We start from the raw sequence: 18,964 nt of genomic DNA on the forward strand, positions 1-18,964 counted from the left end.
CACCTGGCAGCGCTGGCAATTGTACGGCAAACGTTGTTGAGTCAGTTATTTTATTTATGTATTTTCCCCTTTTTCGATATTTTTATTTTTCAGAGCGCCATCATATTTGTAATTTATTGTTTTCTGCTTGGTTTCCGGTGTTTTCTTTGTCTTGCCATTTTTTATTGCCAATTTTCCATTTTGCTGATTTTCTATGCTACGTTTTGTAGCATAGTGATGTCTCCCTCTTTGTGTTGTCATAAAATTAGATTTGCGCCGACGTTTATCCATGTGTGTGTGTGTGTGTGTGTGTATTTGTAATTTCATTATTTTTGTCTCCGCCATTTATTCGATTGGGAAATGCTATAATTTTTCTGCTCGAGTAGTTTGAATATTGTGTTTGTGACAAAGTTGATTTGGCGCAAATTTTGTTATATCAGCGCTAGCGACTAAAGGACACTAGTAGGTTTTAAAATTTCGATCAAATTTCGGACAGATTAGATCAGTACGCATTCCTTTTCAGTTAGACGAGCCATAGGTCGTGATGTTTATAAGAGAATTTATCGAAGTAGTTCCAAGATCAGTGCAGTGGTCCTAAGAGAAATTTCCAATTTTTAATTTAGTCTACTTCACATTGATGTACGAGTATATGGTCTTGTGTTGCTGTGACACAAAACAATTTCTCTGGTTTCTCCAGATGCTTCAATCGTTGAGAGTACAGGTTTGGCCGCTCACTTCATAGTACATAACTCGCTTTTTATTAAATCATAAGGACTTCAAACAAAATGAAGCACACGAGGCCAAATCTGGAGTATACAAGTACGATGGTTGATGCTGCGGTTTGTAACTTAATTCGACCACCTTGGCTCGTGTTCGCGGCGATGTGAGCTGGCATGGTAGTAGAGCACTTTTTCTTTGCCAAATTTTCTTGTTTTTGGACATTTCGGGTGAAGTCCATTGTTTAGTTTAATTATTGCTCTCTGCTTTGTTCACCTCTAAATAACTGATGTTGTTCGCCCTTTGCGGTTTTCGACTTCTTCGGAGGAGATTTGTCGGGCGAAGTTCATTGCTTCGACGGTTTATTGATCTCTGGTGTGTACCAATGGAGTTGATTTATCTTTCGGTAATCGAAAAATGGATCTTTCCGGTTTCCCCTCATCTTCGGTGTGGATTCGTCAGGTGAAGTTCATTGTTTCGACTGTTTAAGGATTTGTGGTGTGTAGAACCATCTGTTTTGCCTAACTCTAGGTAATCGATGTAGACGAACCTTCGCTGGGTGATATTCATTGTTTCGAGTGAACCTGCTATGTCCACTTCTGGGTAATGGATGTAGATGGGCCCTTCTGGGTTTCCACTTATTTGGAGGAGATTCGTCGGATGAAGTACAATGTGTCGAATGTGTATTGATTTGTGGGGCTTAACAGTGAACTTGCTTTGCCCATTTTTTATTAATAGATGTATATGAGCCTGCCCGGTTATTGACTTCTTTCGACTAAATTTTTTGGGTGAAGCACGGTATTTCGAATGGAACTTTTGTCTCTCCGATTTTTGTTTTCTTTTGAGTAGATTCGTCGGGTGAAGTTCATTGATTCCACTGTTATAGTGCGTACCATTGATCTAATTTGTGGAATTGTAAGATAAAGCCCAGTATAACCTCTTTCGTGGAACCTAGGCGTGGTCTTTGCACTCTAAAATCGTACCTTTCTTCATAAAAGTTTATGGCGAATAAAGCCACATTTTGTTCCATTATTGATAACATTTTGTGATAAATAGTACAATGAACAAGGCTCTTCAGTTAAATTCAGAGGCTATTACTTATCACAGCATAGAACATTATATATAAATCTATTTATGGCTCTTCCGATAGGCAAGTACAAAGATTACAGACTACTAACAGCTGAAGTAAAAACTTGGCTTGCTGACGAGTTTCCAGACACTTCTTCTTCTTCTTAATTGGCGTAGACACCGCTTACGCGATTATAGCCGAGCTAACAACAGCGCGCCAGTCGTTTCTCCTTTTCGCTACGTGGCGCCAATTGGATATTCCAAGCGTAGCCAGGTCCTTCTCCACCTGGTCCTTCCAACGGAGTGGAGGTCTTCCCTTCCTCTGCTTCGCCCGGCGGGTACAGCGTCGAATACTTTCAGAGCTGGAGTGTTTTCGTCCATTCGGACAACATGACCTAGCCAGCGTAGCCGCTGTCTTTTAATTCGCTGAACTATGTCAATGTCGTCGTATATCTCGTACAGCTCATCGTTCCATCGAATGCGATATTCGCCGTGGCCAACGCGCAAAGGACTATAAATCTTTCGCAGAACTTTTCTCTCGAAAACTCGCAACGTCGACTCATCAGTTGTTGACAACGTCCAAGCCTCTGCACCATATAGCAGGACGGGAATTATGAGCGACTTATAGAGTTTGGCTTTTGTTCGTCGAGAGGACTTTACTTTTCAATTGCCTACTCAGTCCGAAGTAGCACCTGTTGGCAAGAGTTATCCTGCGTTGGATTTCAGGCTGACATTGTTGGTGGTGTTTACGCTGGTTCCAAGATAGACGAAATTATCTACGACTTCAAAGTTATGACTGTCAACAGTGACGTGAGAGCCAAGTCGCGAGTGCGACGACTGTTTGTTTGATGACAGGAGATATTTCGTTTTGCCCTCGTTCACTACCAGACCCATTTTCTGTGCTTCCTTGTCCAGCCTGGAGAAAGCAGAACTAACGGCGCGGATGTTGAGGCCGATGATATCAATATCGTCGGCGTACGCCAGCAGCTGTACCTTCTCTGTTTAGTTCTGCAGCTCGTACTATTTTCTCCAGAAGCAGGTTGAAGGAGTCGCACGATAGGGAGTCGCCTTGTCTGAAACCTCGTTTGGTATCGAACGGCTCGGAGAGGTCCTTCCCGATCCTGACGGAGCTTTTGGTGTTGCTCAACGTCAGTTTACACAGCCGTATTAGTTTTGCGGGGATACCAAATTCAGACATTGCGGCATAAAGGCAGCTCCTTTTCGTGCTGTCGAAAGCAGCTTTGAAATCGACGAAGAGGTGATGTGTGTCGATTCTCCTTTCACGGGTCTTTTCCACGATTTGGCGCATGGTGAATATCTGGTCGGTTGTTGATTTTCCAGGTCTGAAGCCACACTGATAAGGTCCAATCAGTTTGTTGACGGTGGGCTTTAATCTTTCACACAATACGCTCGATAGAACCTTATATGCGATGTTGAGGAGGCTAATCCCACGGTAGTTGGCGCAGATTGTGGGGTCTCCTTTTTTATGGATTGGGCAGAGCACACTTAAATTCCAATCGTTGGGCATGCTTTCGTCCGACCATATTTTGCAAAGAAGCTGATACATGCTCCTTATCAGTTCTTGGCCGCCGTGTTTGAATAGCTCGGCCGGTAATCCATCGGCCCCCGCTGCTTTGTTGTTCTTCAGACGGGTAATTGCTATTCGAACTTCTTCAAGGTCGGACAATGGAACGTCTGCTCCATCGTCATCGATTGGGGAATCGGGTTCGCCTTCTCCTGGCGTTGTGCGTTCACCGCCATTCAGCAGGCTGGAGAAGCGTTCCCTCCATAATTTAAGTATGCTCTGATCACCTTTAGGGGTTCTACAAGAGTATGCTCCGGTCTTGAAACCTTCGGTTAGCCGCCGCATTTTTTCGTAGAATTTTCGAGCATTACCCCTATCGGCCAGCTTTTCAAGTTCCTCATACTCACGCATTTCGGTCTCTTTCTTTTGCTGTCTGCAAATGCGCCTCGCTTCCCTCTTCAACTCTCGGTATCTATCCCATCCCGCACGTGTTGTGGTCGATCGTAACGTTGAGAGGTAGGCAGCCTGTTTTTTCTCCGCTGCAACACGGCGCTCCTCGTCGTACCAGCAGTTCTTTTGCATTTTTCGAAAACCAATGGTTTCGGTTGCAGTTGTACGTAAGGAGCGTGAAATGCCGTCTCACAGTTTCCTTATACCAAGTTGTTGACGAGTGCTCTCAGAGAACAGGTTTGCAAGTCGAGTAGAAAACTGTTGGGCTATCTGTTGGGTTTGCAGCTTCTCGACGTCGAACCTTCCTTGTGTGTGAATCTTCTTATGCTGGAATCTAGTACTGCAGATAATATTTCGGGCCCCGGCGAAGTCGATCAGCCTCAACCCATTTGGGGATGTTTCCTCGTGGAGGCTGAATTTACCGACCGTAGTGCCAAAGATACCTTCTTTGCCCACCCTGGCGTTAAAGTCGCCAGTCACGATTTTAACATCGTGGCGGGGGCAGCGCTCATAGGTGTGCTCCAAGCGCTCAAAGAAGGTATGGTCCTTCTCTTCCGTGGGTGCAAATCAGCGATATGTTGAAGAACATCGCTTTGATGCGGATTGTGGCTAGACGTTCATTCACCGGAGTGAATGATAGTACTCGGCGACGGAGTCTCTCTCCCACCACGAATCCCACACCAAACTTGCGCTCCTTTATATGGCCACTGTAGTAAATGTCAGAAGGACCTACTCGTCTCAGTCTTTGTCCCGTCCATCGCATTTCTTGGACGGCAGTGATGTCAGCCTTCACTCTAACGAGGACATCAACCAGCTGGGCAGCGGCACCTTTCCAATTAAGGGACCGGGCATTCCAGGTGCATGCCTTAATATCGTAGTCCTTATTTCGTTTGCCATGGTCGGCATCAAAAGGGGGGTCACTCATCCGAGGCTTGTTGCGTCTTTTCATTGGGGTGTTTTTTACGTGGCGGGTCCCAAACCCAGCGCACAACCCTATGTAGTGGATGTTTCGCCTTCTCACTTTAGCTCGCCTTCAAACGGATGTTCTTAGGCTACCCAGAGGATACTTGTTCAAAGACCGGAAGTCGTGAGCTGCTTGAGCCATATGTAAAAGAATTTCTGGTCATTCCCAAGTGAATGGCGATCAGAGAACATTCCTCACTTGCGTAAACTTCTACACAGGACCCCATCCTCCTATGTATCATATGCAGTTTCTTTTTGAAACTGAAGGCGGTTGATATCGTATACTTTAATATCCCTTTCACTGGCAAAAACAAAAAAAAAAACAGATTTTTCATATCCTCGTATATTTGTACAAATTGTTTCAGAAAATGTTTTATAATTTTTATTTCCACTTGGAGTCTCTCATAGACCAATCTGTCTGAATACTACTCAGACTGCGTTTGGGTCGTAAAGCTAAGGCAAAAAAAAAAACAAAAACCGAAAACTGCTGTGAATATATATTATAATATTTATTATTAAATATTTCACTTGACAAATATATGCAAGTAAGAATTCTGGGGAATTTTCACTTACTAAACTAATTTTTTAATACTTGTCTAAGAGATTTCTAACAGTATAAATGATAAGAAACTCTCAAGCGGAAGTATACTTTAGGTCTGTGTCTTCGTTAAGTTAGTGCAGAAACCAATTTCAGTTAAATACAGTACGAAGTAGTAGTTGTGTTTGGTTTAGTACAGTGAACAACCATAACATATTTGATTTGAACATAACAAGCAATATTTAATAGCAACATATGTTGCATTTTTATAAAGGTTCAAGAAGAGGTATGTGAAACGCATATAATGGTATGGACAAGAATGTAGCTTCATTATAAACGTTAGGATTCGTCATTTGTTTTAAAAAGATTTCGGGCCGCCGCGATTGGCTCGGACAAAGTCCAGCCGATAGGCTCAATTCGAAGCAATTGAGGTATGTACAACTGTGTTCGAAATAATAGCAGTGGTTTGTGAATAATAGCAGTGGCTTGAAGAGCACCTGCATGGGTCAGTCGAATAATGGCGTAACATATTGTGGTCCGATGAAACAAAGACTGTTTTATTTGGTTCTCGTCTGTCTGTTTTATTTGATTCTAAATATCTTTCACGGACGGTAAAACATGGACGTGCCAAAATCAATATATGGGGGTGCTTGTCTTACTATGGTACAGGTCTGTTATTTTGGATTAAAGAAAACATGGATGCCGTTGAAATGGGTCTATCAACAGAATAAAGACCCCAAACATGCCAGCAGGTTGGCAAAAAATTGGTTTGCTCTAAATTGAGTTGAGGTTATGGATTGGCCGGCTTAGTCACCGGACCTTAATCCAATTGAGAATCTTTGGGCAGAGGTCAAGGAAGCTGCAGGGAAAGAGAATTCGTCAAATACGGAGCAATTATGGAGAGCTGTGAAGAAGACGTGAAAAGACATTCCTCTCGAGAAATGCAAGCGTTTGGTGGACTCCATGCCTAGGAGATGCGCAGCTGTGTTATCCAACAACGGTCATTCGACGAAATACTAATTGTTTAAACTTTATTTTATATTATTATATGAATTAATTGATTTTTGATGTAAAATCCTCAATACTGCTATTATTATTCACAGCTTAAATTTTCATTTGCAAACTTTTTTATTTATTTAAAGAAGAATTCTTGGTTATGCCACTGCTATTATTTTGAACACAGTTGTATGTCAACACCAACTCGCCGAATATTCCCATCCAAGGCCTAATTATACCCTGCACAGGGTATATTAAGTTTGCCACGAAGTTTGTAACACCCAGAAGGAATCATCCGAGACACTATAAAGTATATGTACATACTTATATATAAATGATCAGTATGTCGAGCTGAGTCGATTTAGCCATGTCCGTCTGTCTGTCTGTCCGTCTGTCTGTATATATACGAACTAGTCTCTCAGTTTTTAAGAAATCTTTTTGAAATTTTGCAAACGTAATTTTCTCTTCAAGAAGCTGCTCATTTGTCGGAACGCCCGATATCGGGCCACTATAACATATAGCTGCCATGAAGCTGAAAACTTTCACATTTGACAAGATATATTCACGAAATTTGGTATATGTTATTTCCTAAAGCAACAATATAATCTCCGAAGAAAATTTTCAGATCGGTTAACTATAGCATATAGCTGCCATACAAACTGAATGATCGGAATCAAGTTCTTGTATGGACAACTTTCACATTTGACAAGATATATTCACGAAACTTGATATATGTTATTTTTTAAGGCAACAATGTAATCTCCGAAGAAATTGTTCAGATCGGTTAACTATAGCATATAGCTGCCATACAAACTGAACGATCGGAATCAAGTTCTTGTATGGACAACTTTCACATTTGACAAGATATATTCACGAAATTTGGTATATGTTATTTCCTAAAGCAACAATATAATCTCCGAAGAAGGGCCGTCGCTCCGGGCGCAACGTCTTGGGGGCGGCAAAACGATGTTCGCTGTTTTTTAATATTCAGAAAAATACTTCAACAATTTTTTTTACAAAATTTATTATAAAAGATAAAGAGTTGTACACTCACAATGTAATAATCTAAATAACAATGAAAAATATTAATTTTTACTCGAATACTCTTCAGTGTTTGAATTTGTCTTATATCTTTTGGCTTATATCTTTCTTAAAAATAGTGATAAAACTTAAAGATGCACTTTTCTAGCTTTGTCTAGCGACGTGTTACTCTCACAGTTACCCTATGCTTTGAATGTAACGAATACTTCTATTTCTCCAAATTTTCAAAAATCGTATTTAAAAACTCCAATTCGGGTAAAAATTCCAGCAAATTGTGTTAAAAGTGTATGTACAAGATATTGAGCGAAAATGCGTTTTTTCTATGGCTTTTAATAAGATGTCTTATAAATTTACTATCAATTTGCTTAAAACCCGTATTGTGAGGATTTTGGAACTTCAGAATTTGCGTGGCTTCTAGTTTCTAAATTTTATATACTTAATATCGAAGATATGTTGTAAAAATTCACTTTTGTTCGAACCACCTCATGAAACTTGTAGATAGGTAGATAAAGGGGGGCGGCAGAACATCCTTGGCCCCGGGCGCCCGAAGTTGTAGCTACGCCACTGCCAAAATTTTTTCCATTCCGCGAAATAATTGTTAAAATCAATTTCCGGAATAACCTTCAATGCGCGTAGCGATTTACGTTTAATGTCTTCAGTAAAATCTCTAACTGATTTTACTGGCATCGTTGGAATGTCGGAAGGTTCAGTGAACACCATTTTCAAAAAATCATTTGGGCCTAAGAAAAATGAAAGGACAATTGGTTACAAAATCACTAAATTTTTTCGAAAAACGATCAATTGGCCTAATATCGTGGCAACGGTGACCTAAAGCCAAGAAAACGACGTCTAAGCAGTCAAAAACCAAGGTTACGTTTGGTGCACGCCGAATTTCTTCCGACGACCAAACTATTAAAAGGAATACTTTTTGAGTATTATGCGTGGTTTGCGTGAAGCTATTCATAAAAAGAGACCGGAATTATGGGCCGACACCTTTTTGTTTTTGTGTCACAATAATGCACCGTTGCACATTGCATTGATTTTTCATGAGTTTTCGGCAAATTTTCAACCAGTATCGCGCCGCAACCATCGTAGTCATCTAACTTAGCTCTGTGTACCTTCTGGCTATTCAGCAAACTCAAACGACTGTTCCCGGCAAACCTTTTGAGTCGATTCGTCGATTCTTAAGCACCAATTTATTTTATTGACGTATTGATCATCAGTTGATGTTGATGGCCGTCCACTAGCTCGCGACAAGTAATTATCACCGAAGGCCTTTTCGAACATTCTGAACGTTTTAATACCAGAAATTTCAGAAATTTGATTCCGCACAGAAAATTTAATGGAACTTATTTGTTAAATAATTTCACTCATCATAAAGATCGTCGAATGCACTTTATGTACTTCAGAAAGACATGTGTATACTAAAGACTAATGATTATTTTCAGTTGTGACTGACAGTCATACCAACCTAGAAAAAAATATTTCAAGGAATGGGTTTTTGCTCGAAATTTAAATTCTTACAATTTTTTGCCCATAGTAGTACAATAATTGAAGAAAAACTAAAAATTGGGTTAAGTGGGTAAAAACTGGATAAATAATATTATTTTAAAGGATACGAAAACGGACAATCCAGATTTACTATATCTCGGGCATATATTGGACACAATATATAATTTTCTGCAAATAAATAAAAGTCGCAAAAATATATAATTGTAATAAATTATATAATACTTAAAATTAAGTAATCCCAATAAAAAGGAGTTGTATGACGGATTTGCTGTATACCATGTGTGGTATATGTACATATATGTGTCTATGTATAGAATTATTGAGTATCTATGTATTTCAATAGTTAATCATATAATAAACCCTAGCTCTACTGCAATCGAAAATTGTATATTTATGTATCGATCAATGTTTGTATGCATATTACAAAAAATTGGATTCAAAATCGTTTTCATTGCTTTTTAAAAATGGCCAAAGCTGTATATTTATTTTATAGGGTACAAAATATGGCGGAAATAGGCATATTCTGTTATTTGTAAATAATGTATGTATATTTCGATTTTATCTAATCAAATCGGTGTATTTCTATTAAAATTTATGACATTTAACACACGATTCACACATAAACACGAATATTTACCAATTTGGACCTATACAAACCTAGCTATAACAGTAAATTGCAGCTGCTCGCTGAAACAGAACCAGTTGTTAAAACAGAAAAAACAAAACAATAAATTTTGCTGAAACTTATCGAAAGCTTCGCGTTTAAGAGTTAACTATTATGTTGGAGTTCCAGCGTGAACGCCTACGCTTATGTGACAATTATGGGCAGTGAAGGTGGCAACGGTGGTGTGCTTGTGCATTTGTCAATATTATGCAGAGCTCGGCACATATACATACATATTTAAATAAATAGTGGCTTTATATGAGAAAATAAAAGTGAAATAGCTTAATCACTTCACAGCAAAATCAAACTCAAATAAAAAACAGAATGTCTCATATTAAGAGACATACTGATATTGACATTTTTTTGTTTACGGCTTTACATACACAAAGTGCATTCCAAAGTAAAAAGGACTTTTTGAATCTAGCATCCCCTGGTGGCGCCATCTATATCTTTATCGATTGCCCAGTGAGAATTTCATGATATTTCATAAATTGGAAGTGAAGTTATTGCGTTTTAAGTGTCAGTATGTTTGTGTTATCGGTGCGAAAATGAGCTTCGAACAAAGAGTCAACATTCAATTTTGTTTTAAAATTGGTAAAACTTTTACCAAAATGTTTTCATTGATGAAACAAGTTTATGGCGATGATTGCTTATCCCGTAGCAGAGTGCGCGAGTGGTTTCAAAGTGGTCGTGAGGACATAAATGACAACCAACATGTGAGCCAATCAAAATCTGTGATCACCGGAAATTCCATCGAAACTGTGGCTGAATTCATCAAAAACCAGCCGAAATTATCATTGAATTTCATGGAAATGGAATTGAACATCTCTAAAACATTGATTTATTTTGACCGAATATTTGGGCTTACGAAAGGTGTGTGCACGATTATTTGACCAAAAATCACATTTTAACCATTAACTACTCCCCGTATTCACCTGATATGGCACCGTGCGACTTCTTCCTTATTTAATCATCGGCATACATTTATTTAATCTTTAAATACTTATCACTCCCCCGAAGCGTGACTGTGACCGTTAATTTGAAGTACTTGAGATTAGTAATATTTGATTGATTTCTGTATACTGTTTTCTTATGGGCTTCTTGTCAAATAAAAAACAATCCATACAAGCACTTGATTCCGATCGTTCAGTTTGTAGGGCAGCTGTATGCTATAGTGATCCGATCTGAATAATTTCTTCGGAAATCGTCAAATGAAAGTTTTCCATGCAAGCATATGATTCCAATAGTATAGTCTGTGTGACATCTGTGGACCATGCTATAGAGGTCCAATATCGGCGGTTACGATAAATGAGTAGCCTTGGGGGAGAAGAGGTCTTGTGCATTTTAGGTCGACCGACGATCTCAAAAAACTGAGGAAATTTTACGAATATAACAGGTCTATTAAAAGTCCCCGGCCTACCATAGCAGAAACACATTTTCTTTTGTTAAAATTCTTTTTTTTATTCAACATTGTTCCCTTCAAGAGTGGTACACTGATTATAGCGACCCTCTTACTTTTTGATACTATTTTTGTGGTACAATTTGTACTTTGTTTCAAAATATGTAGGTCTTAGTTTCGGCGATCACTTCTTCATTCGAAGAAACTTATTTCTCAGTGAGCATTTTTTTGAGATCTAAGAAAAGGAAATAGTCCCTGGGAATCCGATCTGGAGAATATGGCGGATGTGGAAACAATTTGAAGCCTAATTCATGGATGTTTGCCATAGTTTTCACTGACTTGTGACATGAATAAGTATTGCCTTGGAAAAACAACCCTTTCCTTTTCTTCAAATGCGACCTTCTTCGGCGATTCCTATAATGCTATGTAATAGCCGCTGTTGATAGTCCTTCCTTTTTCAAGGTTAATTCAAGTATTCCAAGCACATCTCAAAATTGGGCGCCATATCCTTGCCAGCCGAATGTTACATTTTTCCACGCCTTGGAGGCGTTTCATCGTGTACAGTTCACTCGGTTGACTGTCGTTTGGACCTCGGAGTGAATTGATGGAGCCATATTTTGTGAACTTTTTTGATGTTTTCGTCGGTAACAACCGCTTTTGGGCGTCCAGTGCCTTCATCGTCTTCGGTGCTCAATTTACCACGCCTAAACTTAGCAAACCAAAAAATCTTATTCATCTATGTGTCAGGCCGGAAATATTTCAATTGATCTGTTACAGACAGACAGATGGACATGGCGGTCGAGATGTTATTGAAGACATGTCTCGTTCTGAACGACTTTCAACCTCTTTAACTTATGAAAATATTACAAAGGTGAAGGATATGGTGCTTGAAAATCGTCTGGGAAGTGTTAGAGAGGTGGCAAGAGAGCTCGACAACCATTTCAAAAAGTGCTTATGAAGTACTGGTATAAGTGTGTTACATCTGGCAAGGATTGCTCTGTAGGCGACAAAATTAATATTAATGAATAATTAAACATTTTATGTTTTATTTACAATTTCCGGACACTTTTTGGTCACAATGTATATATATATTTTTTATGGTGTCTCCATCGTTTTCTTCTCGGTGTTACAAACTTCGTGGTAAAATTAATATATCGTGTTTAGGGTATAAGAAATGTCAAAGGCTCTCTATTGATGAGAATCCTAATCGTTTATTAAATTAATCTTGGCCAATATTTGGCTACCTATGGACCTAGCTTTCTCACATGTTTCGGAATCATTCAAATAGAAAGCAGATAAAACGTTAAAGATGCTAAGATCTTTGTTTCTAAGCTTACTGTCATGTTCATATGTATTAAAATAGCCACACAAGTGTTCAAATATTTGCATTTTATAAGAAAAAAGAGAGAAAATGTGCGACTTACGTGCCAGTCACCATGATGCGCCAAAGCTCCGCCAGATTTTATTGTTATATCAGAATTGCAAAGGTGTGTGTGTACGGCTGTATGTGTTTGTAGACGCAAACAAATAGAACTTTTATCTGATAATCCACAGTGTTATCGTAGCAAAAAAAACACATACTTCAACATTGCCTTGTACGATTATATCGCATGTATTTTGTTTTACATTATAATCAACTTATCTTAAAGTAATTACATATGAAATAATAAATTTTTGCATACAACACGCACACATATAAAGAACAAATTGTTAAGGTAAAATATTTGCTTCATCACAAAGTAAAAAATATGTATGCCTGCGTGTGTATATACATACATATATACAAATATATCAATAATTATACATATAAGTATTAATACGAGCACGCATGCGCCGAAATGAGATTGACTGAAGCGAGTTAAAGTGAAATTAATAAACGAAAAATAGTAATAAATCGTTATAAAAACATTATATAATATGCACCCACAAACACACACGCACAAATTGCATACATTTATATGTATATGAGTGTGTGTGCGGCGGCAAGTCTATCACTTTTTTCACTTTCTCGCTCTTCGCGGATTATAGACACCCAGAAATGTGTTGCACCGCGAGCAATAATGATTACCGGTCCGACAGCTGTTCATGCAATAGGGCACCGTACAAGCACAACAACACCAACTGCAAATGGAATGCAAGAAATTTAATTTTCATTACAATGCTATATTAAAATATTTATAACTGTAATAACAGTTTTTCCAACTATCCACTGCACAGCGGCGTAACTCACCCGGCCAGACAGAGTAATCCCGCACAAATGTGCGTTCGTGTGTTAGGCGTGAAGATCAACCGTGTCGTCTCGTTAGCGCCGCAAACAGGGCATGTAACCGAGCATGGGTGCGGACCTAGTTTTATCGGCATTGTGGCACTAGCTGCAAGAAATCAATTTGGAATGTGTTTAAAATTCACTTGTTATTAGGCTATGTTGGGTAAATATAAGGTTTAAAACCCACGGTATCATAAAATAAGGTTATATTCTCCGGAAAATTTACGCACGCTATAAAAATTCTAAGAACCTCAGGGATTCCGGACTTCTCCGCTACTATTCTTCTAAGCAGTTGATTAAAAGCACTTAACGAAGCCTTGTATTGGCTTCCCGATAAAAATTCATGGAACTTTACCCTAAAACTATGATTTCAGAAGTAATATTCTTAGTTAGATTCTATCATTGTTCACTCTTTGGCAAATTCTCTTTGAAATAACCAAATTTTCCGTTGTCTCTTCGTTTGGCTCTGAGTAATAATTGTGTATCTCTCAGTAAAGAGGTAATGTAGGCAATTTACGTGCCAATTATATAATCAATTAAAAATTCTGAGTGAAAAAGTCCTAATGGAAGTTGAGGATTCCCCGACTGCATGGATTCTTATCTTTATCTGTTCTAACTTTATCTTATTTTTCTTTATTGACGTAGACATCGCATACACGGTTATAGCCGAGTTTACTACAGTGCCCCAGTCGTTTTCCTTTTCGGTGTTTGGCCAATTTCAGATACCAAGTGCAGCCAGGATGGAGTGGAGGTTTTCCTCTTCCTCTGCTTCCCCCGGCGAGTACTGCGTCGAATACTCTGAGAACAGGAGTGTTTTCATCTACTCGGACGACATGATCTGGCCAGCATAGGCGCTGTTTTTAATTCGAATTATGTCAATGTCGTCGTATGTCTTGTACAGCTCATCGCTCCATCGGCTGCGATATTCGCTGTTGCCAATGCGCAAAGGACTATAAATCTTCCACAGAACCTTTTACCAGGACGGGGATGATAAGTGACTTGTAGAGTTTGGTCTTTGTGCGGCCGAGAGAGGACTTTACTTTTCAAAGATGAAGATGGATGGATGGGATAAAGGATGGTGTCATGTGTAGAAGTTGTCTCAAGTGAAGACAGTTCTCTGTTCGCCATTTACTTGGGAGAAACGATTCTTTTACATTTGGCTAAAGCAGCTTACGTCTTCCGGACATAGGCCAAGTGTCCTCCGGGTAGCCAAAAAATATCCGTTTGAAAGTGAGTTAAAGTGAGAAGACGAAACATTCTTTCCCAGGGTTGTTCGCTGGGTTAGGATCCGCCACGTAAAAAACACCCCCAATGAAAGGAATCTGCCCTAACTCCCTGAGGAAAATGCTGATGCCATTGAGAACATAATGAGAAAGTCGAAAGCCGTAACATAAGGGCTTGTTTCAATACATGGAGGGTTCGATAAATGGTATTGCATTAAAATCTGCAGTAAACTAACTTAAACAATAAGTTCAGAAGCTGGATCGTCACGGCTTAAAATACTATAACACTGACTATAACTCGACAATGGTCAGTGTATCATACCTCAAACTGGAAGTTTGGAATAAGTCAATTAATGTTTACATATAGTAAGGTATTTTCGATAAATTTTGGTGCAAGCAGTAATACCAACATTGGATCCACAAAAATATTGATATTAAAAAAGTATAGTATTTGACTTAATTTCCACTGTCACTTCTAAGTGAAATCCCTTTTAGAAAAATGGTAGTTTTATAGACAGCAGACAATTGATAGCCCTTTCAAGCTCAGAATATTTTCGACAAGAGAGTACCAAACCACACAACAGGGAGTGCACTATTTTAACCAACATGTCATTTTTTAGTAATGCGATCAGAAACAAAAATATTTTTGGTAGTCTTCTCTTACAAAAGAGATGAGGAGTCTCATTTCCAGGTATTTTCCCATATACCAGTATTCAGAGAACCCATAATCTATCCGATTATAATTAGAGATTTAGCTTTAACAATAAATCCTATTAGTCTCTAACTGAGACTATTTTCTGACTTTTGCAATAGTTTTAGTAGAATATGGAACAGAAACTACGATGCGCAAAACTGTGGCACCACCCTGTGCAGAAGAAGGGAAATGTTTTGTTTTAATTTATGCATTTTGTGTATGTACATCGATTCAAGGTTTGGTGCAAGATTGGTATCAAATATTCTGTGTCAGGTTCATGATAGAGTTGGGCATTCACAGAGAACGTGGAAAGCAGTTTCCACATTTCCTTTTAGCTTGCAGCTGGATTTCCATTTGAACTGAACTATTGGTTGAAAATGCGTATTAAGGTCTCTTATGATGATTTTCAGCGGCCATTGTATCAATTCAGCCTTGGTCTCGTCTAACGAGGCTCCTAGCTTGGCCTAATCATCTGCTTATTCGTTGCCGAAAATATTCCGGGCCGGCAGGGAACCCAAATTATGGACAAGTGAAGTTGACTTTCCAGCGAACTTAAAGTTTTGCTGTTGTTGTTGAATATGCTGGAATTAAACAATGACGTTCACAAGGTCAACAATACCGCTTGGCTATCCGTGTATATGATTGTTTTCTGTATTCTTGTTATTCAATAGGACTCCACAAGTTTTCTCTATACCTAATACTTCCGCTTGGAAGATGTTAATATAAGTATTTATACGGAATGTGAAATATAAGCTTTACTCTATATTAATTGAACTTAATTGGGACTATATGGATACTAGATCCTATAATCAACCAAGAAGAATTATGCCTACGACTGAGTTTACTAAATCTGTCTAAAGCGAATTGCGTTGAATACAAGTGCGCATGGGTAGATATGGTATACTAAGAAACCATAAAAATAAATATTTGAACTATTTTCCATTTACAATTTTCGTGAGCGTAGAAGATTGAAATGCAATAATTTGAAAAATAATAATTATAAAAGTTGTTAGCGTTTCCTAACTAAACAGATATGCAATTATTTGATTTTGCACAGGGGTTGCCAATTGGGGTCGGTCGAATTAGATGCGATTTTGACGCTGCTTTTTGCTTACGAAAAAAACCAAGAAAACCGCTTAACTTCGGCTTCACTGAGCCTAACTTAATCCGAAAACTTTACCGGCCAACGCAAGACGTTTTGGTAGCTCTTTCTATCCACGTTGTTTGATACAAACAACCTTCAACTGAAATTATAGGGGAAAAAGATCTTGACTTTCATCAGTCAGTTTGTATGGAGCTAAATGCCATAACGGGTCTTTGCGAATGAAAAAGTTGTTCAGATATTGGAGATTGTCTTGGATAATAATCCATACCAAAGTTCGTGAAAATATCGTATCAAATAAAACAAGGTTTCTATATAAGGTTTGAATCAGCTTTTAGCGATTCTGACAAACGATAAGCTTTTTTAAGAAAGGACATGTGTGAACTTCAGACCGATAATTGAAAAACTGAGAGACGGACAGACTTACGGGGTGGCTAACTCGACTCAGCTCGTCCCGCTGATCATTTATATATACTTTACAAACTTCGAGGTAATCGGGTATCTTGTTCATTGTATAGATATCATAACAAATCACATCAATGAGACAATGCGTCCTGAGGTGTCCTTACGAAGTCAGCTCGGCAAAGCTTCGAGGCTAATTTCGTCTTCATATTTCGATTTGAGGGAGAAGAAACGGCATGTAGAATTTGTATTATTATTTACCTAGTTAAGACTCAAAAGTGTCTTTCTAAGGTGCTATAACCGTGGACCGGATTTTGGATCCCGAGGAGTGTTTTTCTGGTTCTTTATCGGAACGAGTTTAATAGGAACTAAATTCTTTAAACCAACGCAGAATAACACTTGCCAACAGGTGCTACTTCGGACTGAATAGGCAATTGAGAAGTAAAGTCCTCTCTAGGCGAACAAAAACCAAACAACAACAACTGATGAGTCGAAGTGGAGAGTTTTCGACGTTGGCCACTGCGAATATGCCATTCGATAGAACGATGAGTTGTATGAGATATACGACGGCATTGACATAGTTCAGCGAATTAAAAGACAGCGGCTCCGCTGGCTAGGTCATGTTGTCCGAATGGACGAAAACTCTTCAGCTCAGAAAGTATTCGATACAGTACCCGCCGGGGGAAGCAGAGGAAGAGGAGACCTTCACTCCGTTGAAAGGACTTAGTGAAAAAGGACCTGGCTTCGCTTGGAATATCCAATTGGCGCCACGTAGCGAAAAGAAGAAACGACTGGCGCGCTGTTGTTATTCCCCTCGTAACCTGTAAGAGCCTCGATTGCGGACCACCTTCGAGTTGAACTTAAATAATGCTAATCCCCAAACGATCAATTAGTTATATCATAAGAATTAACTATCTCAGGGTGTAAAGAAAAATTTAGCAGAATTTGTTTGACAGTATTTCAAAAATTCGCTCGGCTTTAAACACGAAATGCCGCGACAAACACCTGACCGATCGATCCAATCATATTGTAAACCCCTTTATTTTGAAAATTACGTTGCTTAGTGAAACTATGTTCAAAGTTAAGTGAAGACAACAATTTCAAGTGAGCCAAAAACAACAACACACTGTGTACACTTACTTGTTTGTATTGGCGGCGAGAGTGGCTGTTGCTGTTGGTTATGTGGCAACGGTTGCACCACAATCACCGGCCTTGTCTGACTGTCGTGCGGTAGAGGCGTCTGCTGTGCGGTGCGCGACTGTCGGAGTGGAGGTACTGGCGCTGGCGGTTGTGTTACGGGTGTGGTCGCTGGGAGTGGGGCGCTGGGATGCCAGCCCAGCGGCGCAGTAGTGCCATCGGCAACCAGACCACTGGTGACACCACTTCCTCCATTACTTGTTGAGCCGCTGGGCGCCGATGTGGATGCTATAGCCATGTCGTATGAAGGTGGCGCCTCCGTGGGCAAGCCCATGGCGGCCGAGGCAGATATGCGATGATCGCGTGTGGCAGCATTGTGGGCAGCAGGATCGATATCCGGGTAGAGCATAGCACGCTTTTGATCCATGCTTACTTACTATATGTTGATTTATTTGAGTATGTGTGTGCGGCTGGAATTCACAAAAGGTTTCAGAGGTCACCGATTAAATGTGTCAATTCACTTGCACAGCGTGCTATTGTTGTAATTTAACTTGTTTATTTTTGTTGTTGCTTCGCGCTTCACTGCAACTCACATGCAATTCACCGAGTGATTTTGTAATCAAAAGCAAATAAAATTGAAAAAACGACGCCGTAGCGCGTTCGAAGCGTTCGCACGTCACCACGATCTACTCAGACTCGCTTGCACACCGCGACTGAAGTTACAAAGTTCGTCAGCTTATCCACGCTTGGATTTCTAGTCTGTGCTTTTCGTATTCATTTTGCATTTTTTTCAATCTCATTTATTTATTTATTTTTCATTATTCCACTTTACCATACATTTTCGTTTTATTCCGCTTGCCGCAATTACATATTTCATGCTTTGCACTGTTTAGCTGTTGTCGTGCTTTTTTATTGCTTTTGTTGTTCCTCTGCTTCTCCTCGCCCTTACTACTGTCGCTTTTCCATATACTCGTATCTTTCAGCAGATCTACCGCTGAGCTACAAACATCTAGAGCTAGAGAGTTATGGAAAAACAAAATATTCGCGAAAAAACATCTTAAAACGGAATTCGTAAAAATGAAAGTCAAAAATCATAGTCACTTATGCCGATTAGCTTATCGAAGCCGAAAAGAGTGGTGGAGTGAGCTCAATTCTACTTGTTGGTTGAGTATTGGTACCCTCAGTAACAGCCGGAGTACATGTTTACCTAGATAGATAGCAATAATACAACAAAAACGAAATATACAGGGATCGCTTGATAAAACAGTGAATTCTGTATCTTTTTTAG

General features: G+C 39.2%; 2 protein-coding genes across 3 annotated transcripts in view; one reads left to right on the plus strand and one right to left on the minus strand.

Annotated features, from left to right (window-relative positions):
* Positions 1-18,964, plus strand: part of LOC126754571 (craniofacial development protein 2-like) — a 484,843-nt gene that overhangs the window by 405,863 nt on the left and 60,016 nt on the right. The gene's annotated exons all lie outside the window — the stretch shown is intronic.
* On the minus strand, positions 12,434-18,408 carry LOC126754605 (lipopolysaccharide-induced tumor necrosis factor-alpha factor homolog). 2 transcript variants are annotated; one of them, XM_050466714.1, is made up of 4 exons: positions 18,270-18,407; positions 17,680-18,146; positions 13,083-13,224; positions 12,434-12,973 (listed from the first exon to the last, which is right to left on the minus strand). In XM_050466714.1, exons 2-4 carry the CDS (start codon positions 18,101-18,103, stop codon positions 12,853-12,855), a joined length of 687 nt encoding a protein of 228 aa, XP_050322671.1. In that variant the 5' UTR covers positions 18,104-18,146; positions 18,270-18,407; the 3' UTR covers positions 12,434-12,852. The 2 variants fall into 2 exon arrangements, with proteins under 2 accessions (XP_050322671.1, XP_050322672.1); XM_050466715.1 differs by having other exon boundaries at positions 12,434-13,013; positions 17,680-18,408.

This window comes from Bactrocera neohumeralis, chromosome 4 (genome assembly GCF_024586455.1).
Source record: "Bactrocera neohumeralis isolate Rockhampton chromosome 4, APGP_CSIRO_Bneo_wtdbg2-racon-allhic-juicebox.fasta_v2, whole genome shotgun sequence".
In the NCBI taxonomy this organism is placed as follows: Eukaryota; Metazoa; Arthropoda; class Insecta; order Diptera; family Tephritidae; genus Bactrocera; species Bactrocera neohumeralis.

Bases quoted from the DNA above. Each gene is read 5' to 3' on its own strand.
- LOC126754605 (XM_050466714.1), bottom strand. From the start codon at position 18,103: ATGGATCAAAAGCGTGCTATGCTCTACCCGGATATCGATCCTGCTGCC. The intron at 13,225-17,679 runs GTAAGTGTACAC...GATTTCTTGCAG, and splicing joins CTCGCCGCCAATACAAACAA to CTAGTGCCACAATGCCGATA. The intron at 12,974-13,082 runs GTGAGTTACGCC...TTCCATTTGCAG, and splicing joins GGATTACTCTGTCTGGCCGG to TTGGTGTTGTTGTGCTTGTA.